At 43.3% G+C, this 26381-nt stretch overlaps 1 protein-coding gene across 6 annotated transcripts in view; it reads right to left on the minus strand.

Annotated features, from left to right (window-relative positions):
- The window catches only part of ICE1 (interactor of little elongation complex ELL subunit 1), a 537335-nt gene that overhangs the window by 22984 nt on the left and 487970 nt on the right, over positions 1–26381 (minus strand). For 5 of the 6 annotated variants that reach the window (XM_040353452.1, XM_040353450.1, XM_040353449.1 and 2 more), the window contains one exon: positions 9956–10054. The exons of the other annotated variant lie outside the window; for it this stretch is intronic. In XM_040353452.1, the coding sequence (XP_040209386.1) occupies positions 9956–10054 (99 nt within the window). The remainder of the gene's footprint in view (positions 1–9955; positions 10055–26381) is intronic. 6 annotated transcript variants of the gene reach the window in all.

Here is a 26381-nt window from a genome sequence, read left to right on the forward strand (position 1 = left end):
CACTACGTGGGGCGGTCCGGAAGTGGTAAGAGTGGAATTCCAATCTAATTGTAACTATGTTTAAAAATGTCCCCTCCTCCCTTGCTGACAAACCTTAGTAAGAAAAAAATGGTATACTTACCTGCTTTCAGGGTGTTCCGGTCTAGTCATGTAATCCCCTTTTGTCAGTGAGGTAGCTACAGGGGAGAGAAGATTGTGCTAAACAGTGGCTAGGAAGTCTGGGAGTGATGACATGACCCATAGACTCCCATGCCTCAGCTGTTGTCGCCACACATTCCTCTTCCCTGCAGCTGGGGAGCCGGCTCACATGACCACAAGGGAGAGGACTAAAAATAAGTACACACATTTCTTTACACAGGTTAGTCAGCATAGCAGGGGGGACTTTTTTCTTTTAGAAGTAGTTCGTGTTAGGCAAGAATTCTGTTTTAACCCAAAAGGCATGAATTGCTATCATAGGGGATATTTACATTCCCTGTGATAACATAAATGATAATAAAAAATAAAATAAAAAATAAAAATAAATGATAATAAAAAAAAATTAAAAGCACCCTTGTCCCTCCTGTACTCATGTGCAAAGGCGAATGCAAGTATAGGTTTTCGTGTCGAATGTAAACAGCAATTACACCATGCATGTGAGGTATCACTGAGAACGTCAGATCAAGGGCAGTAATTCTAGCAGTAGACCTCCTCTGTAAATCTAAAGTGGTAACCTGTAAAGGCTTTTAAAAAGGTATGTAGTTTGTCACCGCTGCATGGGCGTGCGCAATTTTAATGCATATTGCGTTTGGTATCTATGTACTCAACATAAGATCATCTTTTATATTTTACCAAACATTTGGGCAGTATAGTGTTTTTTTCCCCCAAAAATTGCGCTTGGAAAATCGCTGCGCAAATACTATGTGAAAAAAAATTGCAACATCCAACATATATATTTTGGAGGTTGTGTTGCATCTCGACTCCTTTCAACTGTTTGTGGGTCAGCACGCTGTATGTGGAGCTGACGAGGAGACCGGGGAGGGTACAGTAGTGTTCAGTGAGGGATTGAGTGGGTCCAGTGCCAGATGAGCCGGTAAATTGATCGGGAGAAGGATCTTTACAGGGTAACTGTGGGGAGATAGGAGGAGGAAGCACTCACATTGCCTCATCCGTAAATATGGAAATACAGGAAAAAGGGTCCCAAAGGACGACCCAAGGTCAGACTTTAAAGGCACAGTAAACAATAAGGATATAGAAAAATACTAATATTTATTGAAACATAAAATACATACATAATATACAAAGGAGCATGAAAAACAGATATGAGTGAGCCCTAGTGCGTCAACACATTTCGCTGTTAAGCTTCATCAGGACACATTCGGGATAAAGTCCCATAATCAGAAATATGAATGGTTACTAAAATCATGAGAATGAACTATATAGGTCCCAGTGCCAACACATGCCACAAGAGATCCAGGCATACTTACATACGTTACAATTCCCTCAGTTGAACTCAGAACAGTCTAGAGTGCTGGAGGCTCCCATCACCACTCAGGACATAGATTTTTTATTTTTCTATTTTTTATTTTATTTTGTGCATGTACTCGAGAGAGAAGCCTGACTGCAGGAGTTGGGAGTAGGCAGGCTTCCCCAGAGGCAATCTGCCACCTTTCTCCATGCCCCGTGTGGCAATGGCGGGTGTGTGCTTTGAAGCCCAACGGGGCAGAGGGACTCCCTATAAGGGAGTGAGAGGATTTGCCCACTCAACCAGCCCCGTTAGTCCTTTGCCCTTTCTTTTTTAGAGACCGCGTGGTCAAAGTGCGTGCATGTTAACCCAATTTCGAGTGTAAGTGTGGTGTTTTTTTTTGTGGGAGGTAGGTGGGCGTACTAAGCGCAGGCTTACCTCGCATAGCACACCCACCGGGAGACGGGCTGAGACCACCAAACTCAATTCACATGTAGCCGAGACCGGGATCCGAAACCCCTAGCTGCAGAGGTGAATGGCTCAGCGCAGTGCCAATCGCGTTGAGCCACCGCAGCTCCTTCACTCAGGACATAGATACTGCGGTGTCACAGCTGGCCAAATCTAAGGCTCCGGGGCTGGATGGTCTGCACTTGGAGTTCTACACTACAAACTCTGAGTTGTTAGTCCCTAGACTAAGGCCCTATTTCATTCCATTTTTGACCTGGGCGTGCTCCCCTCTTCAATGCAGGAAGCACAGATAATAGTTCTTCCTAAGCCGGATAAGGATCCACAGTACCCAGAATCATACAGACCTATATCTCTGTTGACAGTAGATATTAAGATCTTGGCCAAAATATTATCCTTTAGATTAAACACGGTAATTCTTTCCTTAATACACCCGGATCAGACCGGATTTATGCCAGGGAAGAATACGGCAATGAATATACGAAGGTTGTTCATGAACATCCAAGCTCAACACGACAATGTGGGGACCAAGGTGGTAGTGGCCCTGGATACGGCCAAGGCCTTTGACTCGGTCGAGTGGCTATATTTATAGAAATGCCTGAGATGCTATGGGTTCAGCCCGAATTTTATCAAATGGGTTCAGCTTTTATATCAGACCCCCAAGGCTAGGATTTTTGTTAATGGGTGGCTATCAGATCTCCCTGGAGTGGGGTACAAAGCAGGGTTGCCCCCTGTCGCAGCTGCTATATGCCCTGGCGGCAGAACCACTGGCTATTGCCATTAGAATGAACCCGGAGGTGGTAGGCCTTAGAAAAGGGGATACATGGGAAAAGATAGGGTTGTATGCGGACGATACGGTCCTGTACTTGGCGGATCAGGGTCCATCGCTGCGGGCGGCATTGAATATTATAGAGGAGGTCGGCCGGTTCTCGGGCCTGAGGATTAATTGTGACAAATCTAAAATTCTCCCGCTGGATCAGTTCCCCCCCTCCGGTAGTGTCCCCAGAGTTACCATTGCAGAGAGTAGCGGAGGTTAAATACCTAAGAGTGAGAGTCACTAGGAACTTGCAGGATTATGTTGTTTTTAATATAGATCCCCTGTTTGCAATTATTAAATCCAGAACCCAGGCCTGGTCGAGGTTACCACTGGGGGTAATGGGCAGAATCAATTTAGTGAAAATGATATTGCTACCCAAAATTTTATATATGATTTGGCACGCTCCCTTGTATATCCCTTTGTAAGTATTCAAACAGATGGAAGCAATACTAAATTCTTTTGTCTGGGGCTCGGGTCGGCATAAATTGGCCTGGCATGTACTTAAGAATCCCACACTGGAGGGGGGTTGTTCCCTTCCGGATGTTCAGAATTACTATATAGCGTGACAACTCTTCCACTTATATTACTTTAACAAGATTGAATCACAGAGATATAGATCATTGGTATGTAAGAAACCTGGCAGTGCTTTTCACACTCCTAGTCAGGCGGTGTTTAGGAAGGGACATGGAGGATGCAGGGCACCACACTTTGGGGCTGGAATGCTACTGCACCACCAAAAAGTATGGGATATAGCACTTAAAAAGCAGGACCGATCACACATTCACTCACACACTCCACTATGGGTCAATGGCGGCCTGCCAGAGTTGAATACAGTACCTGATCCACAGATTTGGGCAGATTACGGGGTGCTGTATCTGTCCCAGATTCTGACAGAGAGCGGAGTTAAGCCCTTCTCGGTGCTAAAGGAAGAATTTTCTCTTCTGCAGCATTTATTGTTTCGCTATTTGCAGCTTAAGCATGCAATTAGGAAACAGATGACCTCCGTCACTGTGGATCTTAGTACTCCACCGGTGCTTGACGTTATCTTTGGAGCAGAATCAACCAAACTCATATCTAACATATATTACATTATCAGACAGCGCAGGATAAATAGGGTGTTCCAGACAGCAAAGGTACAGTGGGAACAGGACGTGGGACCTATTGAGGAAACAGATTGGGGAGAAATTCTGCTGGTCAAGACTACATCCTCTAAATTATCGGATAGACTGTCGCAACTGTATATACTTCACCGGGCATACCTTACACCCCCCGAGACTGGTGAAGTTTCAATCTACAAGGAGCCCCTTGTGCCCCATGTGCTCTTTGGCGGAAGGCACTTTCTATCATCTGTTGTGGCATGCAGGCTTACTGGTTACAAGTGACAGGATTTCTACATGACAATATGGGATCTCCTGTGGGAATGGACCCGAAGCTTTGTCTGCTGGGTCTATTGCCAGACATAGAGGTAGCGGGGACCAGGCTATATTTATATACGAGTCACTGTTCCTAGCCAGAAAGGTAGTGGCCAAGGCCTGGCTTCAGGCGGCAGCCCCATCGTTGAGAGACTGGAAGAAGGAAATAAATGCGGTCCTTCTGTATAAGAAAATGATTTATATTCATAGGGGGCGCCCACATAAGTTTGCCAGTGTGTGGAACAGGTGGCTGGAGGACGGGAAAACTTGTACTGTGTGATTACAAAGACGTTATCTTAAAGACGGGCTGCAGAGAGTAGAAGTCTAATTCCAGAAGGTGTGGCTAATATATGTTTATCTTTTTATGCCCATCACAGCTGTGCCTACTAGTACGTGAGTTTATACGGATTATATTGATAGTTCATGAAAGCAGAATTGCTGTTCGTATCTTCGGTGTATCGGAACAGGGTGGATTTTCTGTATTGTATATTTGTATGCCTAGATCTCAATAAACTTGTTTTTTCTGGTTAAAAAACAAAATCCTTTGAGGATTTTAGCACCCATTTATAATTTGGACTATGCAACTTTATCTTTCCATATCTTGATAACACGTGGTTTCCTGCTGCCCTCTGCCTAATTAACATTGATATCTTCCCCTGTTTGAGATCATCGTATGAGGATATTTTGAAATTTAAAGCGGGGGTTCACCCTATTAAAAAAAAAAAAAAAAAAAAAATTTTATTATACCATTACATTCGGCATCGTAGCGCGAGCTACAGTATGCCGGTCTTACATTTTTTATCCCCGTACTCACCGTGCTATGGATCGTTGAAGATTCCGGGGAATGGGCGTTCCTATGGTGAGAGAAGGTGATTGACGGCCGGCCCTGGCACGTCACGCTCCTCCGGAAATAGCCGAAATAGGCTTGGCTATTCACGGCGCCTGCGCATAGCCTGTGCGCAGGCGCCGTGAAGAGCCGAGACCTACTCCGGCTGTCTTCGGGGAGCGTGACATGCCAGAGCCGGCCGTCAATCATCCTCCCTCTCCATAGGCACGCCCATTCCCCGCGGGAGTCGGAAACTTCAATGATCGATAGCACAGTGAGTACGGGGATTAAAAATTTAAGACCGGCATACCGTAGCTCGCGCTACGATGCCGAATGTAATGGTATAATGATGTCAAGGAGGGTGAACCACCGCTTTAACGAGCCTATAGCTGGCCTTTTTTTATTCTGGCTATGAGAATTTTCTCCTGTTGAATAAAGCTGACTCCGTTGCAAGACAGTGAGACCTGTCTCCTCTCTTTGCAATTCACGAATCTTGAATGTGTCCTGATGAAGCTTAACAGCGAAATGCATTGACGCACTAGGGCTCAATCATATATTTTGTTTGTCAATATATGTCTTTAATCTGTTTTTCATGCTCCTTTGTATATTATGTATTTATGTTTCATTAAATATTAGTATTTTTCCATATCCTTATTGTTTACTGTGCCTTTAAATTCCGACCTTGAGTCGCCCTTTGGGACCCTTTTTCCTGTATTTCCGTAACTGTAGGGAGCGTTGTGAGAAACGTCCTCTCAAATGCCGCTCTTTGCCACGCCCCCCAGGGCCTCTGCTTTAAAAAAAATATACAATGTTTGGGGGTTCAAAGTAATTGTCTAGCAAAAATAAAATGCTTTTTTCATGTAAACAAAAAGTGTCAGAAAGGGCTTGGTCTTCAAGTAGTTAGAAGAGTGGGTGATGTGTGGCATAAGCTTCTAATGTTGGGCATAAAATGCCAGGACAGTTCAAATACCCCCCAAATAGCCCATTTTTGGAAAGTAGACACCCAAAGCTTTTTGCTGAGAGGCATGTTAAATCTATGGAATATTTTATAGTTATATATAGTTTCGGGAAATTGTATTATTTTTTTTTACACAGAGTTGTCAGTTAAATGATATATTGCTCAGACATGCCATGGGTATATGTGAAATGACACCACAAAATACATTCTGCTGCTTCTCCGGAGTATAAGGATACCACATGTGAGACTTTGGCAGTCTAGCTGTGTACAGGACCCTAAAAACCAATCACCGCCAGGCTTTCCAAGGGCATAAATTGTTGATTTCACTCCTGACTGCCTATCACAGTTACGGAAGTCATGAAATGGCAATTTAGCACAATCCCCCCCAAATGACCCATTTTGGAAAGTAGAAAACCCAAGCTATTTGCTGAGAGGCATGTTGAGTATTTTGCAGATCTTGCTTTTGTCAACAAAGTTTTGAAAATGTTAAAACTTATCTTTCTTCATTTTTCTAAACAAATGAGAGCTGTAAAATATACACAATGCCTCTTAACAAATAGCTTGGGGTGCTTACTTTCCGAAAAGGGGTCATGGGGGGGGGGGGGTTGTTGTGCCATCTTGGCCTTTCATAGCCTCAGAAACTGTGATCGGTAGTGAGGAAGTAAAATAAGCAATTTAAGCCCTTTGAAATTCTGAAGGCGGCGATTGGTTTTTGGGGTCCTGTACGTAGTTAGGCTCCCAAAAAGTCTCTCACATGTGGTATCCCCATACTCGGGAGAAGCGGCAGAATGTATTTTGGGGTGGGATTCCACATATACCCATGGCATGTGTGAGCAATATATAATTTCAGTGACAATTTTGTGTAAAATATTTTTTTTTTGTCATTTTACAATCACTTGTGACAATTTTGTTTTATATTTATGCCTCTCAGCAAATTCCTTGGGGTGTCTCCTTTCCAAAAAGGGGTAATTTGGGGGAGGGGGGTTGTACTGCCCTGCCATTTTAGCACCTTAAGAAACTAAAAGCTGCGTAAATTCCAGTATCATTAGATTAGATTGTAGACGCTATAACTTGTGTGCAAACCAATAAATCTACACATATTGAGATTTTTTTTTTACCCAAGACATGTTGGCTGAATAAATTTTGGCCTAAATGTAGGACTAACATTTAGTTTATTGGATTTTTTTTATAACAAAAAGTAGACCAATATATAAATTTTTTTTTTCAAATTTTGCGTCTTTTTGTTTATATCGCATAAAAAATGTAATCCCACTGGTGATCAAATACCAAAAGAAAGCTTTATTTGTGGGGGAAAAAGGTCGTAAATTTTGTTTGGGTAGCGTTGCATGACTGTGCAATTACCAGTTAACAACTTGCCGACCAGCCGCCGTCGTTTTACGGCAGCACGTTGGCTCCCCTGCGTGAGAGCACATAGCTATACGTCGGCTCTCGCGCAGGCCACTAGGGGCGCGTGCGTGTGCCCGGCGGGCGCGATCGCTCGTTACAGAGCGGGGACCGGGAGCTGTGAGTGTAAACACACAGCTCCCGGTCCTGTCAGGGAGAGAAATGCTGATCTTCTGTTCATACAACGTATGAACAGAAGATCAGTCATTTCCCCTAGTGAGGTCACCCCCCCCTACAGTTAGAACACACCCAGGGAACATACTTAACCCCTTCCACGCCCCCTAGTGTTAACCCCTTCACTGCCAGCGCCATTTTTATAGTAATCCAATGCATTTTTATAGCACTGATCGCTATAAAAATACCAATGGTCCCAAAAATGTGTCAAAAGTGTCCGCCATAATGTCGCAGTACAGAAAAAAAAAAATCGATGATCGCCGCAATTACTAGTAAAAAAAAATATTAACCAGTTCCCGACCTCCTCATGTACATTTACGTCGGCAGAATGGCACGGACAGGCACATCAACGTACCTGTACGTGCCTGCCTAGACGTGGGTGGGGGGTCCGATCGGGACCCCCCCGGTACATGCGGAGGTCGGGACGATCCGAGACGACGGCGCGGCTATTTGTTTTTAGCCGCTCCGTCGCGATCGCTCCCCGGAGCTGAAGAACGGGGAGAGCCGTATGTAAACACGGCTTCCCCGTGCTTCACTGTGGCGGCGCATCGATCGAGTGATCCCTTTTATAGGGAAGACTCGATCGATGGTGTCAGTCCTACAGCCACACCCCTCTACACTAGTAAACACATACACAGTGATCCCTAAATGTTACAGCGCCCCCTGTGTTTAACTCCCAAACTGCAACTGTCATTTTCACAATAAAGAATGCAATTTAAATGCATTTTTTGCTGTGAAAATGACAATGGTCCCAAAAATGTGTCAAAATTGTCCGAAGTGTCCGCCATAATGTCGCAGTCACGAAAAAAATCGCTGATCGCCGCCATTACTAGTAAAAAAATAAAATAAAATAAAAATGCAAAAAAACTATCCCCTATTTTGTAAACTCTATAAATTTTGCGCAAACCAACCAATAAACGATTATTGCGATTTTTTTTACCAAAAATAGGTAGAAGAATACGTATCGGCTGAAAGCTTGTTTGGCAGCCACGTCGCACGACCGCGCAATTGTCTGTTAAAGCGACGCAGTCCCGAACTGTAAAAACCCCTTGGGTCTTTAGCCAGCATATTGGTCCGGGGCTTAAGTGGTTAATAAAAATGCCATAAAAATACCCCCTATTTTGTAAACGCTATAACTTTTGCACAAACCAATCAATAAACGCTTATTGCGATTTTTTTACAAAAAATATGTAGAAGAATACGTATCGGCCTAAACTGAGGGAAAAAAAACGTTTTTTTTTAATATTTTTGGGGGATATTTATTATAGCAAAAAGTAAAAAAATATTCATTTTTTTTCAAAATTGTCGCTCTATTTTTGTTTATAGCGCAAAAACTAAAAACCGCAGGTGATCAAATACCACCAAAATAAAGCTCTATTTGTGGGGAAAAAAGGACGCCAATTTTGTTTGGGAGCCATGTCGCACGACCGCGCAATTGTCAGTTAAGTGCTCTGGTCTTTGACCACGAATATGGTCCGGGGGTTAAGTGGTTAAAGCAGCGCAGTGCCAAATTGCAATAAGTGCTCTGGTCAAGGAGGGAGTAAAAGACAAAGTTCCATCTTTTTTGAGAATCAGATCAGTGAGTACCCTTTGGGCCTCAGGCATTCATTTCTCAGATTTACATAGCTACCACCTTCTGTTTACATGTTAGCCAAGTCCTACTGCTCAAGTTTTGGACACCCCTCTTGCCTCAGAGTTAATCCTGTGTCATCCAACAAACTATAAGAAAATAGTATTCTTGTACTTACCGTGAGGTCCTTCTCTGGAAGCACATTGGGTGACGCAGGTTCAGCCTTTATGATTCACTCCTGCTACTGTTTTTTTTTTTTTTTTTTAACTGGAACATGATGGGAGTGGGAAGGGTTTTATATACCCGACAAACAGTTTTGTTGGCTAGTGTCCAAAGATGGTAGACAGCAGTATAACCCTCTCCACTCAAATTAACCCTTTTTTTCCCCAGTGAACTACTTTGATATGTCCATGTGGAGAGTGCAAGAATCCTGGCTAAACGATTCGCCCAACATTTGGATATTTAAAATATTCTCCACCTTCAGTTGCTTATTTTTGCACAGAGGTTGTTTTTTCTATTTGTCAGGACTCTTGCTTCGTCACTTTTACAAAATGCTAAACAGTGTTCTAAGAATGTTGCAACCACAGCTGAATAATTGTCTGCTTCTGCTTAAAAATGTTTAAAATCCAGTGGGAGAGAAGGCAATCAAAACTAGTTTGAGACCTAAAGATTTAATGCAAGGCGAAGTGCATGTCTGTGTGAAATGCGTCAATGCTGTTCCCTGCCCGTGGAGCTGCGATATTCGTTTTTTTTCTAAATCTGCTTGCAATTTCCATAAAGTTGAGTGTGGTCATCCGTCTTTCAATTAATATTTATAACTTGGAACCCCAGAGGACACAAGACAAAAAATACAAAGGTATTCTCAAATAGTCTAAAATGTATTTTTACCTTCTTCATTAGCATGTTGTAGAAATGCAGTGATAACAGCGCCAATGTTTTTTACAGCAGTAACAAAGCCTTCCTTTAAACCCATTTGACACAGGTGCCCTAAAATAGGAAATGAGATAATAAAGAGATAATTAAAGCACCAATTCACCACTGAAAGAAATATTTTGCTCACTCAAAAATCATTGCTCAGAAGAAAACCAACACTCCCTTTATATTTTCAAAAACACTGACAGGATTACCTGTGACACAGGGGAGACAATAGAATCTTAGGATCTTTTTTAAAAATTGCCAAAACTAGCTTTAACTACCCAGAAATTTACTGGAGTAATGGCTGGGACAATTTAAAGGGCAGACATTTATAAACCTATTACAATACCATTTTATGGTGCAGTTTATTGAGCCCCCCCACAAGGAATGATGCTCTGATGGACCTGGTAATCTCAAACCATGCAGAGCTTATTACAAATGTTCAAATAAAAGAACATCTGGGTAGCAGTGACCAGAACATGATTTCATTTAAGGTTAGCTGTAAGCAACAAGCACATACTGGAAATATAAAAAAAAAACACAACTTTAACCACTTAAGACCCGGACCATTATGCAGGTAAAAGGATCTGGCCAGTTTTTGCGATTCGGCACTGCGTCGCTTTAACTGACAATTGCCCGGTCGTGTGATGTGGCTCCCAAACAAAATTGGCGTCCTTTTTTTCCCCACAAATAGAGCTTTCTTTTGGTGGTATTTGATCACCTCTGCGGTTTTTATTTTTTGCGCTATAAACAAAAATAGAGCGACAATTTTGAAAAAAAAAAAAAACATTTTTTTTTACTTTTTGCTATAATAATTACCCCCAAAAAATAAAAAATAAATAAAAAAAAAATTGCAAAAAGTGTTTATCGATTGGTTTGCGCAAAATGTATAGCATTTACAAAATAGGGGATAGTTTTATGGCATTTATTTATTTATTAATATATTTTTTTTTTACTACCAATGGCGGCGATCAGCGATTTTTTCCGTGACTGCAGCATTATGGCGGACACATTGGACAATTTTGACACATTTTTGGGACCATTGTCATTTTCACAGCGGAAAAAATGCACTCATTACTGTGAAAATTACAATTGCAGTTTAGGAGTTAACCACTAGGGGGTGCTGTAGGGGTTGTGTGTGACCCCATATGTGTTTCTAACTGTAGGGGGGCGGGGCTGGACGTGTGACGTCACTGATCGTCTTTCCCTATATCAGGGAACAGACAATCAGTGACATTGCCACTGTGAAGAACGGGGAAGGTGTGTTAACAGCTCCTGTGACTGATCGCGGGACACCGGCGGCGATCGGGTCCGCGGGCGCGGTCACCGAGCTTCAGACCGGGTCGCGGGCGCGTGCGACCCACAGCTGGGCACTTAAAGGGGACGTACAGGTACGTGCCTGTGCCCAGCCGTGCCATTCTGCCAACGTAAATGTGCAGGAGGCGGTCCTTAAAGGAACACTAAAGGTTCGTTTTTTATTAGATCAATTGATTGCTGTAAGCTAGAGCATTTAAATATCACTTACCTTGTTTTTCCTTTTGACCTCCAAAATACAGTAATTCAGGTTTGAAAATGCCATTTCCTGTCACTCCTCTTCTTGCTTTCCACCAGCATCTGAGCTGTTTTGCATGGTGGAAAGCAGAATGTGCTCACCCCCTCCCTATGACTACAGCCCTGCGTGAAGATGCTCTCTTATCCCTCACAAGCATGGAGGCTAAGCCTAATGGGAACTGTAGTTCCCATTAGGCCGTGATGTAGCAAGAATGAATGCACACCGCAAACCAGGAAGTCAGTGAGAATAATGATTCAGGAGTGATGGAGGTGAATAAAACAGCTCGATTTCAACAGGTATCAAACTAGTTATAATGCAAAACATTACTTTTTACTTTATCAGCTACTGTCAGACTTTAATTTAAGAGGAAAATATTTTTGTCTTTACAACCCCTTTAAGTGGTTAAGAGAGCACATTTTTCAAGGATGAGGGCTGCTCTTCAGGACTTAGACTGGGAGAAAATATTCTCATAGATGAACACAGAACAAAAATGGGAATTCTGCAAATAGACTGTATGCAAACTCACTGTAAAATATATTTTCCGCCTGTCAGTTTTGTCGGCGGACCTGAACGGCTGCTCAATGCAATCCTAGGGAGCGCTGGATATCAGCGGAGACATGTCTGCTGACATCCGACCCGATCTGCCAAAATTAGACGCATGGCGGTACGTCCTCATCCGTCCATGGCTGATTGGGTGAGATGTGATGAAAACAGACATGCTGTCAGTTTTTATCAGATCTCTCCATAGGAGACTGCGGCACTGCACAAGCCCCTCCCCGCTCAGTGAGCAGAGAGTGACTTGTCATCCCCCGGCTCAGCGGAGAGATCTCCGTAGCGACAGAGTCTGCCTCGTGAGAAAAAAGCCTTAGTTTAAAAGGCCAAAAATAAAACCTATATGGCTCACAGCCAAAGTAAAAAAAAAAAGTTATAAATGAGAAAGAAGCTTCTAAAAAATATAAAAATGAAGGAACACCATCATCATTTAAATGTTACAAAGCATATAACAGAATATGTGGAGCGTGGGGGAGCTCATGTCCATAATGGGGATTGTATTGACACAATCCACAATGGCTCAAAAGTGATATGGTCCAGAAATATTTAGACAGAATAAAGTTGGACAAAGCACCTGAGACCAGATTGCATCCACCCACATATCCTAAAATAATTGAGCTCTGTCTTTTTAAAGCCATTGTTTCTCATTTTTAGGGACTCTAATGACTATAATAGTACCAGTGGATTGGCATATGGCCAATGTGGTGCCTATATTTAAAAAAAGGATCAAAGTTTTTACCAAGTAACTATAGACCTGTTAGTTTAACTACTATATTCAGGAAGATACTGGAGAGCGACACTAAAGTTAAAAACAAAAAAACAAACAAAAAAAAAAACAAACATGTTATACTTACCTCCACTGTGTGGCTCGTTTTGCACACAGTGGCCCCGATCCACGTCTTCTGGGGTCCCTCGGCAGCTGTCATGGCTCCCCCTCCACAAGAGCGTTCCACCTTCATGCAAGCTCGCTCGCATGGTGGAAAGCTCTTGCGGGCGCGCTCCCGTGATACAGCGGCGGGCATAGCCGCAGACTGCAACACTTGGCCCCGCCCCCGGCGCAACGCCTCATTGGATGTGATTGACAGCAGCGCCAGCCAATCCGTGTCGGATGTATTTTCACCTTTTTTCACATAATAGAAGACCACATAGGGGTGTGGCCTGGAGCTGCATGGCGTACGGAGTGCAGACCGAGAGCTCCGATTGAAAATACTCCTTTATACCGATCCTGGGGGGGAATCCTTCTCCTACCACCACACCAAGCTACCCACCGTGTTCCGCACTTCATCCGCCTCCATGTTTCAGCCGAAACTATCCTCCGGAGTCCTGGCAAAGCTGAACGAATTTCACGAGGAGCAGGACCTGGTGTAGAAAGATGGCGTTGCTCCAATTCAGGAGGAGGAAGAACTACCCTCATCTCAAAGATGGAGGAGGTGAAGGTCGACATATCCCTCATTAGGCAAGACATACATAAACTGCAACCGAACGCAGGGTCAGCCGTATGGAGGATGAACTGCCACCGTTGCAGGTGACAATTGAAAGGCTGCAGCACCAGCTTAATACTGTTCTCAGCAAGCAAGATGACATGGAGAACAGACTCTGCCGCAGACCCACAAATCTCCGTTTTGTGGGTCTGCCTGAGAGGTCTGAAGGCTCTGACCCCCCCCCCCCCCCACGTTCCTCGAGAACCTGCTAATCAAAACCTTCAGCAGAAAGGTCTTCACCCCAACAGTTGTAGTGGAGCACGTTCATCGCCCCCCACCCAGTGGTGCCACTCGCGTATCTTCATCTCCAAGTTCCGAGACAGGGATGCTATCCTGCGGTTAACCCGTAAACAAGGCAACATCTCCTTCGACAACATCCGCATTGCTGTGTTGTCGGATTTCTCAGCTGAAGTGCAAAAAGAGGAGGGCGCGGTTCGTCAAGGCCAAGTGGCAACTACACATCCACCATCTGACGTATGCAAGGTTATTCCTGCCAAGACTGCAAGTGTTTGCGATGGCAAGGCCCAGTTCTTTGAAGATCCCAAAGCAGTACTGTCGTGGTTGGAGCACAGACGCGGCTTGACCCGCACCCACCTCCAGTTGTCACCTTTCATTGCCACCTTCTGACCATGACTTCTCTGCCTTGGTCCCCACTGTTTCAGCCCTGAATCATCCAACTATACGTGAACCGTAAGTTGGGCTTTGCCCATTCCTGCTCCCACCTGCATTACTGCACGGCCAGTGTTGGGGCTGCCCATACCCATTGTTCCCATTCAGCTGCCTGGAAGCACTTTAAACCCCCCCTTTTTTCCCCTCCATCCTTTCCCCCCATACCCTATTGATCCTTGCAAATCTCAGGCGTCCCATCTGTACCCCTTGAACTCTTGTAAACTTTCCACCCTGCACCGTTGTGCACTCTTCAGTTACTAACTGCCCCCAAGACCTCAACGGTGACACACTTGAAACTATGCTTTTTTCCAGCCCTGGTTATTACCACAGACAAATTTTGTTTCCTTGGCCATCCTCTGCCCCCACGGCTTTGGAGGGCAGTTGTTTGCCTGCAGCGGACCAGCATGGCAAAACTAACAAGGTTTTTGTGATATATGCAATCGTCTACTTCTGATTCTGTCTGTATGTGCGTACTGTTTATTCTATATATACATACTTCATATTCCCATTGCATACTTTCCTGGATAAGCTCTTGGATTCGGGTGCTGTAGCAACAACCAGCTGGATACTGGTGCAAGTTACAGTTGAGATATTTGCCAGCACACCATGAAACGATGAAAATAGCGTCCAAGCAGATGATTTATTGCATGATCACAACACAAAGAGAGTGCAACATTTCGGAGCCACGCAGGGCCCCTTCGTCAGGCATGTGATAAATGTGGGGTTACAGTGTGCAAAATTTAAGAAGGTCATCAACCAATCAAAAAGCCAGAAAAAAAAACCACACAAGAGAACCAAACTCCCCCCCACCCCAGACAGGTATGACCTCACAAAGCCCATCAGAAAACTGCTCAAAATACTTAAAAGCATTGGTATACTGCCCCAAATAGCACAGAACATATGTCAAAGAAGAGGTTGTATAAAAAGGTTGTATAAAAGAGGCATATTGAACAATCCTTTACTGTACCTTTAAAGTGCTGACACATGTCCACATGCAGTGTTAGATCGGCGCCTGTGCTGGGTCAAGTCAGATTGAAGCCGTCACTGTGAACCGCGCTGCTGTATCGCAGCAGCGGTGTCATGGCAACCAGAGACGCTCCTTTGCCGAGAAGCCACAGCATGGAAAACGTGCGACGTCGGCAGTGCGGGGAAGCTATGTGTGCCATAGCTATAGCGGGTCCGCACGTGCGCATTGCAGAGCGGTGGGTGGCAACAGGAGAAGCTGCAGTCTTGGGGCCGTTGACGCCATAAAAATGAGTGACGTTGGCTTCCCCCGCCCCCAGGGCGGACTGCAAACAATCAGGGGGTGAGCTGAGAGAGTAAAAAGACGAGAGTGAGAGCGAGGAGAAAATGACCAACGAGTGGAAAAATTAAACAACCAAAAATAGAGGTAGAAGAGAGGAAGAAGAGAGAAGAAGGGGAAAGGCAGGGGGAAAGAGAGGAAAAGAAAAGAAAATAGGAGAAAATAAGGGAAAGCAGGAGAGGAAAAGGAATATGAATTATGAAATAGAGAGGATAAAATAGGACAAGAAAAAAAATGGAGATAAGGAAAAAAATAAGGAAAGAAGGAAAAGAATTTAAAAGTACGATCATCATTCAAGTCAGGAACACAGATTATCTCTCATTCAGGAAGCATGTGAATGATAGGTTGGCATTGAGTCCTCCAGGGTGTACCGTGCCCAGGGTGTGGATCCAATAAGCTTCACGTTGTAGGTGACGTAGTCACAGTAATTGAAGTGATCCCAATTAAAGTTGCCATGGATTTGTCATCAGAACAATGCCAACAAGAAGGAAGAAAAATGAGAAAGAAAAATGAGAAAGAAAAAGGAAAACATAGATAAAGATAAAACTAAATATAAATAATAGAAAATAAATCTAAATAAAAATAAAAATAAAATTGAAATAAATAAAAAAATAGAGATAAGAAGGAAAAAAATAAGGAAAGAAGGAAAATAATTTAAAGTACGATCATCATTTAAGTCAGGAACACAGATCGATTATCTCTCATTCAGGAAGCATGTGAATGATAGGTTGGCATTGAGTCCTCCAGGGTGTACCGTGCCCAGGGTGTGGATCCAATAAGCTTCACATTGTAACAGTTGTCGGTTACGGTCACCGCCTCTAATGGGTTGTTGAACATGTTCAATGACCATTCCTCTTAGTTCATGGGTTTGATGTCTGTGTTTGAAGAAATGTACGGCCACTGGTTTATTGTGGTCAATTTGCGCATCCTCATCTGCCAGGGTGAGTCTAATATTACTTCTGTTTTTGAAACCTCCTTTTAAAAAGGCCGGTTGTTTTGCAGACATAGGCTGCTGTAGTTAAGCTGCTGTAGTTTGTCATCTTCATCGGAACAGATTTGTGACACTCTCATAAAATTGAGATATTGGCAGACTATTCAAAAGATGTTTGGGATGTGCACTTTGATAGTGCAAGAGTGTGTTTCTGTCGGTGGGTTTTGTAAAGAGAGATGTGACCAGAGAGCCTTGACAATTAGTAATCATTACATCCAAGAATGAAATGTTGCATGGTGAGATCTCTGGTGAAAACATGACATCAGGGCAGACATCAGATAAGCAGATGAGGTTTAATGTTGATAGATGTAAAGTTATGCACTTGGGGGCTAAGAATATGCATGCATCATACATGCTAGGGGGGAGTACAACTGGGGGATCTGTAGTGGAGAAGGATCTGGGGGTTTTAGTTGATCATAAGCTCAATAATGGCATGCAATGCCAAGCTGCGGTTTCCAAAGCGAGCAAAGTCCTTTCTTGTATTAAGAGAGGTATGGACTCCAGAGAGAGAGATATAATTTTGCCTCTGTACAAATCATTAGTAAGACCTCAAAAAAGGATATCGGAGAACTGGAGAAAGTGCAGAGAAGTACAACCAAACTGATAAGAGGCATGGAGGAGCTCAGCTATGAGGAAAGATTAGAAGAACTGAATTTATTCACTCTTGAGAAGAGGAGAATAAGGGGGGATATGATCAACATGTACAAATATATAAGGGGTCCATATAGTGAACTTGGTGTTGAGTTATTCACTTTACGGTCAACACTGGGGACAAGGGGGCACTCTTTACGTCTAGAGGAAAAGAGATTTCATCTCCAAATACGGAAAGGTTTCTTCCCTCCAGACGTGGTTCTGGCCAGCTCAGTAGATTGCTTTAAGAAAGGCCTGGATGTACATAATATAACGGAGTACTAAGATTTGTAGGTAAAGTTGATCCAGGGTAAATCCGATTGCCTCTCGGGGGATCAGGAAGGAATTTTTTCCCCTGCTGTAGCAAATTGGATCATGCTCTGCTGTTTTTTTTTTGCCTTCCTCTGGATCAACTGTGGGTATGGAGTTGGGTGTATGGTATTGTACTGTGTTTTTTTTTTTTTTTTTTTTTTTTTTTGTGGTTGAACTGGATGGACTTGTGTCTTTTTTCAACCTAACTATGTAACTAGAAGTAAACACCCTTTGAGCTTGAACTCTCACCAGATCCTGTTACTAGTCCCATGTACCCCTAACCCACTATTTCATTATTCCATCCTGCTTCCTCATCTTATGGGCATGAAACCCAATGACAGTTGTCAGACTTGGAACCTATGGCATACTATACCCCTCTTGCCAGCACCCTCTCCAACTCCCTGTTCACTTTTAGTGTTTGACTCAGGAGCCCATATCTACCCCTTCCCCGAAATGTCACTTTGCCATTCTCCCGCCCTGATACGAAACTCGCATGCCTTTTGAATAAGAGTTGTGTCATAACCTCCAACCCTTCAATCAAACCAGACGTGGAGACCCAATAAACTACCGTTGCTAACACTCTTTTGCCTTAGGTGTTGAACACAGACTCTGGGCCCTTGAATTCCTTCCCCACATCTTATGCTGAACAATGTGACTATGTGAGCATTAGCAGCTGTGGCTGGAACAACTACACTTCAAAGCCCCTTTCCATGGCAGACCTCACCCTTTACCCCTTACCCATGGCTCTCCTCAACGATTTGCATTATAATAACTCCCATTGTATTGTATTTTTAAGTGCCTCGCCCTGTTTAATATGTGATAGGTTATTATTCAACACGGTTTAACACGCAGAAGGGATGACTTGCAGATTCTCTGTTTGTTATCCAATTTACAAATTGCAAATTGAGGGGCTATCTCAGAAGGCCTCTGCTGAGACTTTTGCCCTTGCGACTCACTAAACACTCAAGGGTACATAATAGGCATCCACATCTTTCTCCTATGCAACACAAAATGTATTATCCATGTAGAGGCACTTGCATAATGACTCTAGCTACTCCCACAATCTCATAAGGATCACTAGACAAATTGACAATTTACGACCGGGTTTGGAGCCCTGTAACTCAAATCATGGTCCCATTTTAGAATGACTATTGCAATTTAATCGGTCCTTGCCCCAGAATAGCTTAATAGTCCCACCTTTATACTTTCCCCCCCCCCCCAACAATCAGGAGTGCTTTATTGAAGGATTGCACAACAATACAGATTAATACATAAGACATGGAAATCATACACAGCAAAACATGGTGTACAAGGAAAAATACACATCAGTGAAAAGACATTTCCTATCCAATCAGTACGGAGCAGCCAGACAACAGAACAGGTAGATCTCATGACAATAACAGGACCAGAATTTATTTATTGGCGTAGAACAGGAGATACCAGATCAATAATTTACTAAGATAGGGTCGTTGTTCGTCCTTATGTATTCCCAGCAGGGCCAACTCAGTTGACATAGGGACAGACAAATCCAGCTGAAGGATCAGTTGTTCAAAAATATCAGACCAGAAGGCAGAGACGACTGGGCATTCCCAGAACATGTGGAAATATGAACCCAATTGTGTCCTACAGTGGTGGATCCCTATCAGAATATATCTTGTGCAATAGGACAGGAGTAAAATAGAACCGATGGAAGAATTTTATTTGGATCAGCTTGTCACCAGATGAGACTACCAACTTAGGGCCTTGTTCTAGACACTCTGCCCAGTCTTCCCTATCCAGGGTGGGCATGTCCAGTTTCCACCTGTCCCATAGTTTATCCATCTTAGGAGACTCAGTGGTTAACAGAGTACTGTATAGAGCGGGCAGAGGCTTCTTCAGACCGCTACGAGACAGCAGATCCTCACCCGGGTCTAGTTGGAGGAGGGGAGGCTCGGAAAACTGGGCCCTGGCAGCATGTTGGAGTTGGGCATACCGAAAGAACATCCATCCAGGCAAACCATGCAACCCAGAGAGCTGGGAGAAAGTCAGCAGCACACCCTCAGGCACCTCTTAAGGTTTTGATGTCGTATCTAGCCCACAACTGAGAATCAGTGATTGTCCTAAATTGCGCCAGGAAAAGGAAAAATCAGTGGGAAACCCTTCACTCTAGGAAACATCTATGCACATACCAACTAAGTCACCTTCTTCCGCTCCACAGTAAAACTCCTTTCTACATTCCACAAAGGAATCTTGATCCTAGATGGGGATTTTAACGTCCCCCTGAACCCCTTGCTCGACACATCTAACGGAACTTCTCCACTACCATATAGGGCTCTGAAAGCGTTAAGACTACAATTACGGGACATGTTGCTACAGGACCCGTGGCGCACCTTGAATCCAAATGTGAAAGACTACACCTTTTTTCTGGCCCTGCATCAATGCTATTCTAGACTAGATTACCTGTTCATCTCTCAAAGGGATCTCCCAATGCTCTCTCCAACATCGGTAGATCCTTTGTATTTTTCAGATCACCACCCTATCTCAATGTCTCTAGAATTCTCCGACACTCCCACTCGATCTGGCGGCTGGACCACTCTCTACTCACAGACCCTGCTATTATATCTACAATGCACCAGCGCATCTGCCATTTCTTTGCAGAAAATTTTAACCCTGAGATCTCTCCACTGACTACATGGGAAGCGCATAAATGTGTTATGCGGGGTGAATTGATGGCGCAAGCAGCGAAACTTAAACGAGAACGTCAAACCCACATAATTTAACCGCCCATATTCACACCCTAGAAAAGGCGCACAAGAGATCACAAGCCGTGCTTTCCCTTAAGGAACTCCAGCAGGCTAGAGAAGACCTGTGGGAGGAATTAAACGAAAGAATTTAACTTAACTATGTACTCTTCCAAAAAGTATTTTATGAATAAGCTAAAAAAAATTGGTAAACTTTTGGCCAGAGCTCTCCAATCTAAAGAAACATTTGCAACAATACATTCCCTTTCTGATTCCCAAGGAAACAAAGTAACTTCTAACAATGACATAGCAAACCATTTCATACACTATTCCTTTAACTTTACAACCTCCTGGTCCCTGATTCAAATAAACTTTTCCAGGCTACAATCGATTAAAGATTTGTTTACATGAATACAGCCCCAAAGCATTAACGGTGTCGGAGGCAAAAGATCTTAAGCTCCTCATATCAGCCGAAGAAGCTACCACAGCCCTCAAACAAATAAAAACCGGAAAGAGCCCAGGCCCGGACGGCTTTACAGTCAGTTATTACAAATCTTTCACGGACACCCTTCTTCCCCATTTCTTAAAAGCATTTAACTCCCTATCCTCTTGATCACTACCCTCTCGTGACCACATAGCCGTGATTCCTAAACTGGGTAAGGCAGGGTTTGACAAATTTGCTTGGAATCTAGGAGCCAGCTAAAAAAGTTAGGAGCCAGAAAACGCCCCCGTCCCGCCGAGCTTGCACGCAGAAGCAAACGTATACGTGAGTAGCGCCTGCATATGAAAGCGGTGTTTAAACCACACATGTGAGGTATCGCCCGGGATTGATAGAGCGAGAGCAATAATTCTAGCCCTAGACCCCTCTGTAACTCAAAACATGCAACCTGTAGAATTTTTTAAACGTCGCCTATGGAGATTTTAGCGGACGCAATTTTGAAGCGTGACATGTTGGGTATCAATTTACTTGACGTAACATCATCTTTCACAGTATAAAAAAATTGGGCTAACTTTACTGTTGTCTTATTTTTTAATTAAAAAAAGTATATTTTTTTCCCAAAAAAGTGCGTTTGTAAGGCTGCTGCGCAAATACGATGTGACAGAAAGTATTGCAACGACCGCCATTTTATTCTCTAGGGTTAGAATAAAAAATATATATAATGTTTGGGGGCTCTAATTATAGGGAAGGAGATGGCAGTGAAAACACTGGGGAAGCTTCATTGGCATTGCTGGTTTACTTGTCATGCCAACGGCCACCACAAGATGGCGCCAGATCACAGAAGGAAGCATAGGCCTGCAGAAGACCGCAAAGCCGCGGCCTCAATTACCGGCCGGCGTGGCCCGTTGCGATCGTGACACATCCTGTGTCTCTGTGCGCCCTCGCCGCACGATTGTGTTGCGCCAGCCGGTAATTGAGGCCGCGGCTTTTGCGGCCTTCTGCAGGCCTATGCTTCCTTCCCCGGGCGCCAGGGGGCTAATTCTAGTCGCAATTGCGACCGGGCGCCCTGGGGTAAGGACCCTTCATTAGTCACCAACTACAGGCGAATCTCTTTTTTAAACGTTGATTTGAAAATATATGCCAAGATATTAGCCAACTGCTTACTACCATAACTTGCTAAACTAGTCTCCCTAGACCAGGTAGGATTTATACCCGGAAGAGAGGCTAGGGATAATACCATAAAATAAATGAATATCACTGGCTGACCTCGGTAGGGCAACCTGGCATCTTACTTTCCCTGGATGCGGAAAAGGCATTCAACAGGGTGGCTTGGGACTACATGACAGCAGCTCTTCAAGTTATTGACATTCGAGAACACGTTGCACTTGGAAGTATTCTTCCCCCACAGTCAGAGTCAATGGCTTTTTTTCAATTTCCAATGGGACAAGACACGGATGCCCCATCCCCATAATTGTTGTTCTCACCCTAGAAACCCTTCTTAGATGCCTCAGAGCGAACCCCGATATTAATGGAATCTCTATAGTCCTACATTCCTACAAAGTAGCGGCCTTCGTGGATGACATTCTTCTCTTCCCTTCAGAACCCAGCACCATGATACCTAACTTACTCAAAGACTTCAACAATTTCAAAAGTATTGTAACCGACAGATAAATTTTGCAAAATTGAACATATTGTTAAACAAAGAAAGAGTAAGATGATGCCAATCGAATTTCCCATTTAAGTTGAAACCAGATGTTATTACGTATCTTGGAATTCAGTTACAATCTAAATTAAAGGGGTTGTAAAGGTTCGTCTTTTATTTTCTAAATAGGTTCCTTTAAGCTAGTGCATTGTTGGTTCACTTACCTTTTCCTTCGATTTCCCTTATAAATGTTTTTTTTCTTTGTTTGAATTTCTCACTTCCTGTTTCTCCTCAGTAAGCTTTCCACCATCATCCGAGCGGTGGAAAGTCATTTAGAACAGCTTACTGAACACCTTACTGAGGAGGAACAGGAAGTGAGAAATTCAGACAAAGAAAACAAAGGAAAAAAAAACATTTAGAAGGGAAATTGAAGGAAAAGGTAAGTGAACCAACAATGCACTAGCTTAAAGTAACCTATTTAGAAAATAAAAAACAAACCTTTACAACCCCTTTAATTGACCTCTATGCAAAGAACCATCTTTCAATCCTAAATAATAGACCTAAAGTTATGGTCTGCAGGCCTTTTCTCATGGTTTGGCCGAGAGTCAAAATTAATATCCTTCCCAGAATATTGTACGTAATGCAAACTGTGCCTATTAGAATACCAACAACCTTCTCCTCCTATCGGAGAGCCTGCACAGAATTTATCTGGAACAAAGCCTGCCCGAGATTAAACGTTGAATGATTAACGATACCCAAGCAGAAAGCAAGTGACAGCCTTCCTGACATACTCAAATACCAATGGGCCGGTCAACTTGCACAAGTCTTAGATTGGAATGTACACTCTCCGGTCAAAGTATGGGTCCAACTCGAACATGCCATCTGCCCAGGACCTTTGCATCAACTCCTATGGATTGCTCCACATCATATCCCATTGGTCTGCAAATCACATCCCTTAATAGGTTTTACTCTACATATTTTTCAAGCAGCATGTAAAAAAAATACATATTTCTTCCTCGCAAGGCTCATTAACCCCCATTCGACAAAATACAGACTTCCCTCCTGGCCTATCGAACTCTTTTTCTCTCCAACATCTGGCCCCATCCAAAAATCAGAGCAGAACATTTCTTCTCTAAGGGATGCTTTCTAACCCTCTCATCACTAGCTCAATTTTCTTTAAGCAAATCTTTCCCCTTCTGTGCATACGCCCAAATTTGAAATTTTGTAGAGACTTCTAAACTTGACCCGAAATGGTCTCAACAACAAACTTCTTTTGAAGCACTATGCATGCAGAAAGAACCTCAAAGACACATAATCTCAGACATTTATTCCATCCTATTTTGCCAAACACAACCCCAAATCCAACACAGCTTGCCAGAAATGGGAACGAGATCTATCCGTAGATCTCACAGAAGACTGGGCCTGCATTTATACATGTATCCATAAGGGATCGACCAATGTTTCAGCTCAGGAAAACGGCTATAAAATATTTTCCAGATGGTATAGTACACCTCTCAGACCAAATAAGATCTCTCCAACGCTATCCCCCCTCTGCGGGTGTTGCTCGAGAGAAGTGGGTTCCCTATTACACATTTGGTGGGATTGCCTCTCAATCCAGCCCTTCTACCCGAACCACAACCTTTACGATCAATTTCTCACCTGCCCAAATGTTCTTACATCATTCATCTTCCCATAAGGAGAAGTACCATAAATCACTAGCTATGCACTTAATAAATGCTGCCAAGATGTGCATTCCAATATACTGGTGCTAATCCCCACCTCCAACTCTTCCACCCACATTGGATGGTAGGGGGTCCGTTGACCGCAACCGCTAGGGTAGTTACCTTTCTTACCACAATAGGCCAAACGATTTGAATATAGGACACCAGAGAGTGAAATGTTTGTTCCATACTCTCTCTCCAGGTTATTACCTTAAATCAAGTTCCAATGCCCTGTTCTAAGCTTCACATTAGCCTATCATTTAAAGTGGAGGTTCATCCAAAAAATAAATTTTTAACATTAGATTGAGGCTAATTGTGGGAAGCAGAATCGGGTGTTTTTTTTTAAATTAATGCAGTACTTACCGTTTTAGAGATAGATGTTCTCCGCGGCTTCCGGGTATGGGCTGCGGGACTGGGCGTTCCTATTTGATTGACAGCCTTCCGACGGTCGCATACAGCGCGTCACGAGTTCCCGAAAGTAGCCGAACGTCGGTGCGCAGGCGCCGTATAGAGCCGCACCGACGTTCGGCAACTCGTGACGCGCTGTATACGACCGTCGGAAGGCTGTCAATCAAATAGGAACGCCCAGTCCCGAAGATCATACCCGGAAGCCACGGAGAACATCTGTCTCTAAAACGGTAAGTACTGCATTGATTTAAAAAAAAAAAAAACACCCGATTCTGCTTCCCACAATTAGCCTCAAACGAATGTTAAAAAAAAAAAATTCGGGTGAACCCCCGCTTTAAGTATTGTTGTGAAAATGTTATTATACTACTTAAGCTATAAATACAGTTTAGACTTTTGTATTCATTGACTGCCTAAGTGAGCTCCTTAGGAGCTGTAATATACCACACTAATTTTGTGTAATGTATTGTTACTTACTACTACTGTATGTAACTTAAATACTATGCATACCTTTCCAATAAAGTGAAAAAAAAAAAAGCAAACACATTTTTTTTTGGGGGATGATCTGAATCATTTAAAGGGGTTGTAAAGGGAAACAAATATTTTCATGATAAGCATCCTTTACCTGCAGACATTCCTCTTTTCACTTCCTCATTGTTCGTTTTTGCTCAGAAGTTGCTCTATTTCTTCTCTGTTCTGTTCACTTCCTGCTTGTCTGATTGTAACTCACCACCGTGAAGGGAGGCTTTACTGCGGTGGTCAGTGATGTGCTCTCCCCCTCCTGGGAACTACATTTGTGCGGCAGTACGCTCTCTACGTGTTAGAGACTTCAAGGAGGTGTGAATTACTGGGCGTGCCGCAATGCATACTGGGAAATGTAGTTCTTACATGAACGAGCGCCGCAAACCAGGAAGTGAATGAGAGAACAGAAACAAGAACGCCGGAGGTGATATAGAAGAAGGAATTTAATAGGTATTTACTCTACATTAATTTTAGGCAAAAATGTGTTTTCCTTTACAACACCTTTAAGTGTGAGAAATGCAAAAAATTAAGAAGGGGGCAAATACTTTTTCACAGCACTGTTTTTATTCGATTTTCAGCTTGTTGTACAATTTTCTTTGATAATTTACAGCTTGTTTTACAATTTTCTTAATTCTATTTTGTATTTTAAAAATTGGATTGGAATCAAGTCCTGCATAAAAGTGCTCTCCAAGCATTGCCAGTATTGTTATTCGTTTTTTATTATTCTTAATTTTATTATTCCGTACGTTTTTTGGCTCTGCGTAACTTCTGCATAATTTCAGCTATTAAAGCATTCAACTTTTAAAATGTTCAGTTCTTTCAGCTAATGAGGGGACTTCTTCATTTTTTATCAGCTTTTTCACACTTTTTTTTTTTTTTAACATTGAAGTCAATGAGAGCATGCTTTAACCCCTTCCCTACCGACGCATTGTCAAATGACGTCGGCAGGAATCCTCCCTCGATCCGGGTGGATGTCATATGACGTCCTGTATTCCCGGCGTTCTATGGCGCGCACGCGGCACCGCTCGTGACCCGGTGCGCGTGCCCGGCGGCCGCGATTGCCGCCGGGCACCCGCGATTGCCGGTGATCACGGCAGGAGTAAACACACAGATCCACCTCCTGTCAGCGGTGAGGAGACCAATGTGTGTTAGAACACACTATAGGGAACATTTTAACCCCTTCAGCGCTCCCTAGTGGTTAACCCCTTCCTGACAGTCACAGTAATCAGTTACAGAGTAATCAGTGCATATTTATAGCACTAATCACTGTATAAATGTGAATGGTCTCAAAAACGTGTCAAAAGTGTCCGATGTGTTCGCCGCAATGTCACGGTCACAATAAAAAAAAATCACAGATCGCCGCCATTACTAGTAAAAAAATGTATAAAATAAAATTGCCATAAATCTATCACCTATTTTGTAGACGCTATAACTTTTGCGCAAACCAATCAATATAGGAT

Source organism: Rana temporaria, chromosome 5, assembly GCF_905171775.1.
Source record: "Rana temporaria chromosome 5, aRanTem1.1, whole genome shotgun sequence".
In the NCBI taxonomy this organism is placed as follows: Eukaryota; Metazoa; Chordata; class Amphibia; order Anura; family Ranidae; genus Rana; species Rana temporaria.